The sequence below is a fragment of the Lipophrys pholis genome, assembly GCF_963383615.2.
Source record: "Lipophrys pholis genome assembly, chromosome: 7".
Taxonomy (NCBI): Eukaryota; Metazoa; Chordata; class Actinopteri; order Blenniiformes; family Blenniidae; genus Lipophrys; species Lipophrys pholis.
Window position 1 is genome coordinate 17556263 of NC_137638.1, and position 12444 is coordinate 17568706.

A 12444-nucleotide genomic window follows, 5' to 3' on the forward strand; every position below is an offset into this window, starting at 1 on the left:
ATATTTGTGTTGCAAGTGCTACAATAGCAGACGCGTGTTATCAAGCCAAGGAACATAGTCAAGGACATGCATGGGTCATGTCAACCTGATAGATTTGAAAATGTGTTGTTGTATAGTCACATCTAACAGTTTTATTTTAAGACGTGTGAAGACCTCTTATCAAATCAAAAAGCAGAAAAGAAGTACCTTGACTTGACTGGTCTTTTCTCAATTTCTTGACATATCTTTTGTCATGTGAGGGAGCTGGTATTCTGGAAGTTGTGAATACAAAGCTCCATTCATATTGAACGTGTGAAAATAATGCCAAAGCCATGTCAGCAAGGCAAATCAGTTAAAAATTACGGGGATTTCTAACCCAAATACTTTATGGAAACTGCATAATGGGTTGTCATACATTATTACAATGGTATTTTATGTGCATAATGTAAATGTGCAAGTTTTCAAAAGCCAAGTCTACTGTTTGTTTCAAATTTAGCCTTACCGTTATTACATAACGTTTCATTTTTACTGCATTGATCTGAACTGTTGATGACTTAAAGTACCCCTTCTTGAATGATGAAAAAAATATTGTATTGTGGTGTGCTTTCACTGCTTCCACAATATTACATTTTAAATCACGAGACAACACTGCTTTATCATCTGCATTGCAAGATGGAATGTTATTTTGTTTGCACTCATCCAAGTCTGTAGCGTGGAATAGTATCAATGTGGTTAAAGTTCAATACAACCAAGTTTCTGGTGTAGTACATGTTGTATTATGCTGTCTTTTTTATGTCAAGACGATATATATAACACGCCACAAACTTGAGCTAACTCGACTAAATTGTTACATCATCTTGGTTTCAGGTGTGTCAGGTAAAAGTTGCTGGTCCACTGAACCTATTACCATTATCAAACACTGCAAGCACGTGGTCGCTGTGAAAATGGGATGTACATTGCTTCTCATCGCACCGCGACCCCCATCATAGGCTGAATGGTATGGTCCACCTCCTTTACGTCATGACGTCTCTCTGCAAAGCATAAATACAGGAGCTCTCGCGCTTCACAGTACATGCTCGAGGATCAACACAGCAACAGGGCACGACGAAAAAACGCCATCCTTCCAGCGACATTATCCTGAACCACTCCTACAATTCAGCACCGTGAAGAACGATGATGAACGGACAGATGAACGGCTTCCACAACTCCCTCATCGACGAGGACTGCTTCCTGTTCACCTCCGAGTCGGTCGGAGAAGGCCACCCCGGTAAGACTCGACACGCCGGCCTCCAGCCTGTCTGATGCAACCGCCACATTCACGTCGGTGTCTCGCTGCGCTCCGTGAATTCACATATCACCACCAGCATAGTAAGGGAGTAGGAAACTATTTTAAACAAGAGTTTAAAGTGTGCAGGCCTTTTTTTCTGACACGACCCGTCCGGTTGGCAGAACACACGTTGTTAGCTAATGTTAGCAGGCTAATCTCTATGTAGGTGGTGGTGCCGCATGTTTGACCGGCTGACGGGAAACACTACAGTGTGCTGCTTACGGTCACTTATTCTCCACGGTAACCCGACCACTTTCAGTACGACTCCATTAATTCATTATTCGCTCAAGGTCTTTCTGGAAATCCCGGGGCGAGCCTTAATGTATGCTCGCCGGGATGATGAGTGCGGCTGTTAACGTGAGCCTGCTGGCCTGGCAGTTAGACCGGGTTCACACCGGGCACGTGCAGCTCACTCTTCAGGGTCACTATTTCTCGTCTTCCGGTCCCCGTCTGGATGCGCGGGCTCTCTCCATCACTACACGTGCACTTTAGCTGAAATGGCGACTGAAGGAGGGTCTGAGCCCCTCCCACCTACCACTAGCCCACTCAGTGGCGCTAGCGAGCATTTTTTTTTTTTTTTTTTTAACAGCCGCATACATGCCAGTGATCTGTGTGCACTGGAGTCTGTCAATGATAAAGATGTTTAAAGACATCTAAGGTATGGTAGCCTGGTAACTCAATACGTGTGAACGGGACATAATCTTTGTTGATGTAACCAAGCAGCTATTAGCGTTTGCAGTGTTGCAACGGATCAATATGAAAATCCTCAGCGTTACATGACTTGTCTACAAGACAACAACGGCTCATGAGATGCCGTAAAGACACAGCGTACCTCCTGCTCAATAAAGAATTGCTTGTGCAGAGCCAAGACAACCCTCGGGTCACTGTCCTGAGAGTTGATGTCAATAGTATTGTTTTTAAACACTGGATTGAGTTGTCATACCTTTCCTTTTCAGATAAGATCTGCGACCAGATCAGTGATGCTGTTCTCGATGCCCATCTGAAGCAAGATCCTGATGCCAAAGTTGCATGCGGTATGAAAAGAATTCCTGTCTCGTTGTGCAGTGTCTGATGATTATTTTGAATATTGAAGGGGGGGGGGGGGAAACTTGCTCCAGTTGGTCGTTGTATTCATACATCTTTATTGTCTCATGCAGAGACTGTTGCCAAGACTGGGATGATTCTGTTGGCTGGCGAAGTGACATCGCACGCCACGGTAGACTACCAGAAAGTTGTCCGTGACACCATCCGTCAAATTGGTTATGATGATTCGTCAAAAGGTTTGCTATGTTGTTTGACTGGTCAGACTTCTCTCCGTTTGACCTTGTAGGTTTTGTTCCTGATTGGTTGTCTGTCTTTTACATAGGGTTTGATTACAAGACCTGCAACGTCCTTGTGGCCTTGGAGCAGCAATCCCCAGACATTGCTCAGGGTGTTCACGTTGACCGCAATGAGGAGGACATTGGTGCTGGAGATCAGGTTTGTTATGCCCAACGAGTTTCTTCTGTCTCTCATAATTTATAACTTTTTTATACTGAATGCATGTTGCTTTGCCAACAGGGTTTGATGTTCGGATATGCCACAGATGAGACTGAAGAATCTATGCCACTCACAATTGTTCTTGCCCACAAACTGAACGCTAAAATGGCTGAACTGCGGCGTAACGGCACCCTCCCCTGGCTCCGACCAGACTCAAAGACACAGGTAAAAAAAAAAATCCAAATATGTTCCAACTACGCATGGTCTTTCATTCAATTGTTCTGTTATTATATTTTTTTTCAGAGGGGTTGGAATGTTGGGAATAAGTTGGTGTAACCCATCATGCCATCTTTCAGGTCACCGTACAGTACCGCCAGGACCGTGGTGCCATGCTCCCTGTGCGAGTGCACACAATTGTGGTTTCTGTTCAACATGATGAGGATATTTGCCTGGAAGAGATGAGAGATGCACTGAAGGAAAAAGTAATCAAAGCTGTTGTTCCCTGCATCTATTTGGATGACGACACCATCTACCACCTGCAGCCCAGCGGGCGCTTTGTTATCGGAGGACCACAGGTAAATCTCAGGCTTCCTAGCTAACTTGAGCTCTCGGTGTTGAGAACAGATTACCATGGTGTAAATATCTTTACCAGGGAGATGCTGGTCTCACTGGTCGTAAAATTATCGTGGACACTTATGGAGGCTGGGGAGCCCACGGGGGCGGTGCATTCTCTGGGAAAGATTACACAAAAGTGGACCGCTCTGCTGCTTATGCTGCACGCTGGGTGGCAAAATCTCTGGTGAAGGCGGAGCTTTGCAAGAGAGTGTTGGTCCAGGTAAGTAGGGTTAAAGGTCCACACTTTGTGAATTTGGAAATGGAAGCGGCTCCTGTTGCCTATCAAATGTTTTTATAGGTGATATAATGAATCAATGTGTGCTGTATCAGGTGTCCTATGCCATTGGAGTTGCCCATCCCCTCTCCATTTCTATCTTCCATTACGGGACCTCCAACAAGAGTGAGCGGGAGCTGCTGGACATTGTGAGGAAGAACTTTGATCTCCGTCCCGGAGTCATTGTCAGGTAATGTTTGACAATGAAATGACGGCCTCGGAATAATACAGTTTTCATTTATTCATTTATTTTCTGAGCTTGAGCTTTGTATTTTTTCCTCAATTGAGTTGTCTCAGGTGGTTTGATTTAATTTATTTAGTAGCTTGCTTTGCCACTGTTGGCATTTGTTTGACTCAAATCATGAGGTGATATTTCTCAGACATTCCGTTTAATCACATGTAATCTCATTGGCATTGTTGAGGGAGTGACATATCGGCTGTAACTGGGATATGAAGCCATTAAACTTAGATAGGCATTGCTTTTTAAGTTTGGTTGAGTGGTTTCCATCTGCAGTATCCCCTTTGGGTTGACGGGGTAAGTGTTGCAGCTTCATGCGTTCCTCATTTTTCAGCCAGTTTTTTCTTTTCCTCGTTGGATTTGTCGTTCATGACTCCCCGCTGGCTAATGCCAGAGCTCTGTCCATGTGTGTGCATTTGAGTTGACTGAATGCGACTGCTGCTAAATTTGTTGATTATGTATTCCAGGGATCTGGATCTGAAGAAACCCATATATCAGAGGACCGCGGCCTATGGCCACTTTGGCCGAGAGTCCTTCCCTTGGGAGGTGCCCAAAAAGCTCAAATACTAAATCTGTTAAGCTTTTCCCCCCAGGCCTGTTGGTGTATACTACAGAGAAGCCTCCAAGGTTCCGGGGGTGAAATGCCATTATCTCCCTTCCTCTCCCTTTCTTTCACACTCTTGCTATAATAGCACATGACTCTTCTCTGCACTCCTCCCTCCTTTGTCTTGTTGCTGTTTTCTGCTGTTGCAGTATCATGGTGGGTTTCGGAGGCATGCCTCTGAAACTTGATGTTGTGAAGAATAGCATGGGCTCCATGAACTTGTGCATCATTAGTAGTTGATGTTCTCCTGTGTCTTGACGTTCCCCTGCTTCTTGTAATCAAGAGTAGCAGCTTTCAGTTTTCCTATTTGCTCCTCCTCCCTGTCGGTATGTGGCCAGTTTAGTGTCATGGCGCTAGCATAGTTGGCAAAATGTGATTATCTCTTAATTTACTGGTGCTGCTGATTAAAAATAAATAAATAAAACGTGCACAACATCTAGAATTATTCTAAATCATTAAGAAAAACGTAGCTCTAATAGTTTGTGGCACGGTCCCCATTAAAGCTCAGCTTGTTTTTTTGACATTCCTCCTCGCCGGTCTGGAAAACGATTCCTCACCCCCGTGCTCCCTTTACCTTTTTGTTGGCTTCAGCCCCTCGTCTCTGTGGAGAATGCTAGAATGGCACAATTAAAATTCACATGTTGTGGCTGCTTTTCTCTAAAATGCTATGCATTGCAGATGACGGGGCGCCAAATTCTAATCATGAAAGCTCTCAGATGAGCGCAAGGCCTCAGATTCCCCTACAGACCTTTGCTGTTTTCTGGCGTAATACAGAAAAGTCAGAAGCTGCTATGTCACTGCTCTGGTCTGCAGAGGTGTTGGTAAGACTTGATGCCAACCGGGAGAGATGTTTATGCATTGAAACTGAATTTTAAATTGGTCTTTTATTTTATTTTTTTCTTAAATGTGTCACTGCTTTTTGATAGTTTGATGTGACTAAAGGCCCTTTTGCTCCTTAAGTTTATTGATGGCAGGTGTAGCTACAGAGAAACCTGGCTCCCATCTTTATCCTGGAAGGAGAATCCTATCAGCTAGGAGTAAAACTATTTATTTGTTCTCTGAAACTCGGTGTGGATACAGAGAAGCCGAGTTTTCAGAAGGCAGCTTTAAACAAGACCTGGTTATTGAATTTAAAATTCCTGATGACTTGATCATTTCAGTGTTTGTCTTGAGGCTCCAAAGTGTCCTACAGAAAAACTTTGGTCCACCTCAAGAAGGGTGTCACTGGCTACGTTAATGACTATTTTGCAACCCGTTTTTGTTTTTTTCGGATGCAGATCTTATTTTTTTAGGTGGGCTAGTTTTGAAATTCCATTAAGAAAAATCTGGTGCAATTCTTTGGCTCTTACCTTTCCTCATGAATGGGATGGCAACATTTGGTTGGTGTAGTACAGAGAAACCAGCCTTGTTTACACAGCCATCCCATGAGTAGGATAGGATTTCATGTTCAGTTTTTGTTCCCTTATTCAACTCTGGGGGGGTCATCCCAATGGCTACAGTAAGTGAAAGAGTGCCTTTTCTATTTCCTCTACCCCCCCTCCCCCTCCCCAAAATTTACTTTTCTCCCCTCCCACCAACATGCATTCAACTTCCAGAGGAACAAGTAGCTCCTACTGTAACACGCTTCATGTCTAGACTGGGTAGTTTCTTAATGCTCTGTAATAAACTACTCCTCAAACAACTTTGTCTTGATCTGTTTATTGTATAAACGGCAGTGTCCTCTGGGCTGTGAGTTTTCATGCAAATGATTACGGTAAGTAATCAGTGAGAAATGGACAAATGAGCGCACTCAGAAATGCAGCAAATAATTTTTAGTCTTTAGGATGAGTCCTCAGTCTAATGGTTTCACAGAAAAATAAATGCTGAATATCAATAGATAATAAATGGACGAAATCCCCCCCCCGTGTTTGGTCATTTTCACAAATGTGGTTTGGGGTGCAATTCCTACAGGGACTGCACTAAGATTTACTAGTACACCAGAACATGCCACAACAAGAGTTGTGGTACTTGGAGACGGGGAGGACAGTACTGCAAGTGAACACAAAATGTGTTTACTGTAAGATGGTTTTGATGCTCTGCCCTGATTCAGTATCTTGCCCAGTAATCGTTTAAATCTTTGATGCGCAGTAACTTCCACAATTAAATCACAGCTTCCCATTTGCATTCGGTAGGCAGTGTCCATGCCTCAAACCAAATTTGCACTAATTTTTAACTATTGGCTCACAAAGTTGATGGATTGTTGGCACTGTCAGCCAAATTGTCTACAAGTTTACGCTCTACACTGATTAAATAAATAATGCAGTCATTCCTTTTTTATTCCTCAAGCCATCCGTGAGCCAATCAAGGACAAGCAAAAGGCCATAAAATATCCAGGTCAAAGCATCCCGCAAAAGACTAGTTGGCTTTAAGTTGACATTAACTCCTTGTTAGGGAACGGACTATTTGGCGACTTCTACATTTTGCCACATTTAATCAAGGTCAAGACTCAAACAAGTTTTAAAAGTTGTGATAAACATGGTGTTTCCTCTTGGATCCCTAGAAAGTGAAAATGATCCCAATGCATGACAAAGCTGCTGAACTCTGGTTTAACACATCTCTTTCTCCCCATTAGTTAGTGGACTAGAACTAATGTAAGTGACAGTATGTCGACTTCCAACTACTCAGAAATCATCTGATAAGTTATGCTACTTTTTTGCAAGGAAACTCGTACTGTTAGAACTGTATAGATGTGTGCTATGTACAGTCTTTTCTTTTTCCCCCCAGTGTTTATTCCCTGCATGACAATGTACTCCTCATTCACACATAATGGCAGAGGAGTACAGAAGAGTTTGACATCTTTTACAGATTTTATATTCACTTTACTACATTTCCCCAAATGGATTTGGCTATTATGACTTTTATCTTCAACCAGTGACAGAAACTGAAGAAGCAGCTGTCAGAGTGGATTGGACTTTGGTGTTTTTGTCAACTGTGTGTCTGACCTGAGGGGGAACAGCTGGAGGAAGGTTACAAAACTATATGGGGTGAGAAGCATCTTGCATGTTGCTCCTCGGTCTTCTGCCCCGGGCAGTGCCGGCCGCAGCCTTTGAGCCTCAGCTGACCCTGCTCTCATTCGGGTTGCCCTGGCCCTGGGCAGCTGTCCCTGCTTCACAAAAAGGTCAGCCTCATATTATTTTGACAAGTATATTATATCAGCTGGTTGAACTTCTGAGTGAGGGCAATACTAGTAGTGTCTTGGTATTTGTATACTGAAGAGCCTCAAAGTTTATCTTTTTTGGAAAGTCATGAGACTCAAAGATATATTCTGCAGTAAAGTGTGATCTAAGGGGTTTAAACATGCTGGTCTTTTGAACACGTTTTTAAAAGATAAACCCTCTTTTGTCTCATGTGCAGGTTAAGGAAGCTCTTGCTTGTTTAGAATGACAATAATCTTTATTGCGAGAATGACAAACTGTAATGCAGTTTAGGTAGGTTTTATGTGCACACACCCATATCTGGTTTGATGATAAAGTGGTTTAATCAATGAAGCAATCACGACACACAGGGTTTTATAATATTATTGTTCTTTGCAGTGAATAACAAAGGAGCAAAGTCTGACCCAGTCATGGCAGCAGGGGAAGTGCCCCTCCACTGGGGCTCCGGACAACATGTTGTCTTTTTGTTCATTCGAAAGTCTTGTGCTGTGGTGCAGCCTCCTGTGGAGGATTCTGGATCATTGCAGTTTTCCTTCATTGCACTGCGAAATTATTTGATCGGGTTTGTTGTCTTAAAAAAAATGTTTTTCTCTAGTTTTGTCACAGTATTTTGAATAAAGTCGACATTGCTTCTTATAAACAGTTCTGACATCTTGTCAGTCTGGGCAACAGTCATCCTGGTTGGCATTCTGGGCATAATATATTATGAACCCCTTATTTGCATAAGCCGCAAAAAAGATCTAAATCAGCAGTTTAAGTTGCACAATAATAATGTGGTTAACACTCTTGTTTCAACATTTGATACCTCCAATCTGATTTTTACATGTGGCATTGACGTCCTCTGTGTGCCTCCTTGGGTCCCCCCCCCCCCCCCTTGGGTCCCCCCCCCCCCATGTGCTTGAGGTTAATTTGTGACTCTGAGAAAGACTGTGGGTGGGATGGTCGTTTGCCCTGCGATGGACTGGTGACTTGTCATCTTGGGTAAGTGCCAGCGCCCAAAGAAAGACAGATGTAAGCCAGCATGACCATTTTCAGGTATGACAGGGCTGAGATCCAGCCTGAGTCATTCAGAATCCAGAGAGTCATGATGGGAGGAGCTCATTGCTGTTTATTGATTGTTCTTTGAGAAACACATGTTTTTTATCAAAATACAAAATACAGAAAACAGTGTTGAATCATAAATAAACTGCTCAAGAATCACACTGACATGTTTCAAACAGACATGCTTCAGTAAACCACTCCATAAAGGATTTTATGTGTTGACATACGTACATTTTGCTGACATGCAAAGGTAGGAGCCTTTACTGACAATACAGAAAACAATACATTTCATGGTTTGAAATAAACTTTCTATGATATACAAAAACATTCCCTTGACTAACTTGAATCAGAGTGAGTGTACCGGAATATTGTTTGCCCAACACAAAGGTCAGGAAAGACACAATTCTTGACTGAACTAGATTGAGGTAAACAGACAAAATCACACGAGTGTCAAGTCAACGCACCTTGACTTGAATGCAGAGGTTACAGATACAGACACGGCAGGAGGGTCAACCTGATGTGAGTTCGTCACATCTGGGATTGGCTGCATAATTGCTGCCAATCACACAAACGTCAGAGACACAATCGGTACATTGTGTAAGAAACAATTGTAAAAATAAATTGTTGGTAGTAAAAGAGAAGTAGACCGCACAGAATTATAGCCTGGCCCATGTGAGCTGACTTTTAAAACTCCAGAGCCAATATAAATACTTCTCGCTTCTTCAGCTTCTCTCATTTGATAAAAGGAAAAAGTTACAAGTGTGCCTATTGCATCGAAAGTATCTAAAAAAACAAAAAAGGGTGATTTCTTTTCACATCTAATGATTTAGGTGAAATCTGCAGTGATTTGTTTTCTGTCTCATTTCTTTTCACTTTGTCGCTCTCGCACTATCTCCTAACCCGCAACGAAAAGGCCTTTTTCACAGGTGTTTCTGCACACGTGTCAGAAAGAAGAAAGAAATATGTAGTGAGGCAAGTTTAGGCATGGCACTAATTCGTTTGGCCCCTCGGGTGGTGTAGCAACGGTTGTAGAAGTGTGGAGGTCTGTAGATAACGTTCACAGACGTTCAGGAACACGGAGTCAACGGACACATTTTTAGAATTGTTGAAGTGATCAGAAGAACGTACACCTTGTGTAGGACCCCAAGAAAGGTGTGTGTGTGTGGTTTTTTTTAAAACAATAAGGCGCTGCACTTTATAGTTTCTGAACTTTTACACATTAAAGATGACAAATCAGGAACAAGGCCTCAGAATTTTAAGACTTTAGGCAGCTTTTGTGTCTGTTCTGTTCAAATAAAACTTTATGATTTTCTCTAAGAAGCCTCACTGATCATCATCTGGTTTTTCCCCCTGAAGCTCATGTAGACATGTGTCGAACCTTGTTGCATATATATGTATATGAGTACCGACATCTGGGCCGACAGTTCAGGTCATACTTTCCTGTTTTTTTTTCTTCCAATATTAGAATAAGAATAAGATTTCCTTTATTAGTATTCATGATTTTATATTATTATTCTAACCTTCAGTGACCTCTCCTTTGTGAATGCTCTTTTTGAAAGCTCAAATTATGTGGTTTTAGGAAAGTCCTTCACATCACAACAGTTGCAGTATATAATGCATTGGTTTTATATATAGCGTATTTCAGGACACTCAAAGACTATATGAAGCATTGAGTAGTAATTATGTCAGTTAACACTATCAAAGACAGGGATCCTTTATACAGCAGCTGTGCATCTCCGCTACCACGTGGGTCTGGACCAAACTTCTATATTTAACTGAAAGTTGGAGGGGGTTTGCACCGTGACGGCCTTGAATGGGCAATGCCACCCGCACTGCCACTCCACTGCAACACTGACTGAAGCTTCACAGCAGGGTCTTAGTTTAGGAAAATGTTTCTTGACAATTTTGCAACTCACACAGTGAAGTACGCTCGTGAGGCTTTGCACTCCTGTTAGTAATCAACACAGAACTGCTTTTGAGCTGCCGTTACAGAGTTAGGGCTCATTGTGGCGCTGAGATGACATTCACCGTATGCTTTGTTTTTCCACAACAAAACAATCAGGGAGACAATTCCCCACAACAAAGAGACGTACGGGCACCGCCTGTGCTGATTCCTCACGCGAGACCAAACAAACCACTACGTAAACCGGACAATATCAGCGATACCAGAGATAGACTAAATAATCAAGTGCATGAGAAGTTAATGTCTCATGCTGCTTCCAGTTTTCTCATCGGTCGGACAGAGTGAGAAGGACAGAAATAATCACCTGGCCCAGACGAGGTCAGCTGGGTTAACGTGGAGGATTGAATGACAGCTGATGCAATATTTGTTGATGCTTGCTGTTACCCCACTGTGCATTATTACAATCAAGGAGAAATAAGATAATAAGAATCAAGATGGTTTTTATTATTATTGCTTCGGAAACACTGACAACGTCCTTGAGCAGCTTCAGCTGTGCAAAGTAAACCCAATATATCTGGAGCTTCTTCCAGAGGGCAGCAGGGTCACTCTGTCAGCCTCACCACCCACTGCAGGTCCTTCCTGTTCTCCACTCTAGAGCTTGAGTGGAGATTATTGGTCGTACCTGGTCGTACTCTGTCGATCAGGATTAACTGAAGTCATTTAATCTTGATTCAACATTTGCAGAACATGTGTTATTTGTTATACTTGTCTTGAAAAACGTCCAACAAGTTTCAGCACAACATCTTCATTGTCTTGTATTAAAGAAGCAGCATGCTTGTAATGCTGTTTTTGTCAGAAATGTTCAATCTGAACTTTTATTCACGTTGTTTGAGACTTCATTTCTAGCGATACACACCCAACGTCACTGGTACGTTCTGAAACTCCTGTCTTTAAGTTTGCTTTGTTCAAACGACATCGGCTAAATTTGAAACGAACAGGATGTAAATGTTGACATTTAGCTGACAGAGTAAATAGAAGGAGGAGGGGGGGGGGGGACTCACAAACTGTCCAGTTGAGTCTTCAGCAGTTGTGTTTTATTAGGAGCTCCAGATTATCATTAGTAGAATTCCAGATCTGCAGGTGGAAAAAAAATATTTTGTGCAACTCAACAGATTGTTGTGGTAAAGTGGCTGCAGTTATTTATCAGTGTGTGGAGGTGCATGGGGGTAGCAGCAGGGGGGTGTCATCCCCGTAGCTTTTTTAATCTGTTGCAGCATCTAGCATCTAACTAGCACAGGACGAGTGATGCTTTCTTTATCGCTTGTGGTTCCGAACAGAAATGATCTCTTATTGTGTGAAGAAGATCCGTCAGACATCCTACAGTGATGTGGAGCGCCAATAAGTCAAAGCAGAAAGGAGTTATAAATGCTGCAGATATCAGATGTAGATCAGGCATTACCGAATACAGCCTGAGGAATGGGGGTTCCCTGAAAGTTTGTACGTAAGTGTTAAATTACAAAACTGTAGGGCGTGTTACATAAGTTGTAAATGTAAAGCCACACTAATCCGGGGGTTGGTGCTAAAGTGTGACTTGTGATTGGGTCGCCTCTAGCCAATTAAAAATATGTGAAACTGGAGACAATGATTTGAGTAGTGGCGTGTGAATCTGCCTTCTCTCTTACCACATTCAGTCACATGTTGGACAAGGAATGAAAAGTGAGTGAGGAGGAAGGCGTGGCGACTGAAGGGGGGAGTGTCTCTGCCCCACCAATGACTGGGAGACCCCTCTG

General features: G+C 42.7%; 1 protein-coding gene across 2 annotated transcripts; it reads left to right on the plus strand.

Moving 5' to 3' along the window:
* Positions 1-884: 884 nt before the first annotated feature.
* mat2ab (methionine adenosyltransferase 2Ab) lies at positions 885-6198 on the plus strand (the record flags this gene model as incomplete). 2 transcript variants are annotated; one of them, XM_080467728.1, is made up of 9 exons in its annotated part: positions 885-1246; positions 2263-2340; positions 2464-2586; positions 2673-2785; positions 2867-3010; positions 3142-3360; positions 3438-3620; positions 3731-3864; positions 4380-6198. In XM_080467728.1, the coding sequence occupies exons 1-9, from the start codon at positions 1153-1155 to the stop codon at positions 4480-4482; spliced, it is 1191 nt and encodes a 396-aa protein (XP_080323854.1). In that variant the 5' UTR covers positions 885-1152. The 2 variants fall into 2 exon arrangements, with proteins under 2 accessions (XP_080323854.1, XP_080323855.1); XM_080467729.1 differs by lacking the exon at positions 4380-6198 and having other exon boundaries at positions 888-1246; positions 3731-3868.
* Positions 6199-12444: the final 6246 nt, after the last annotated feature.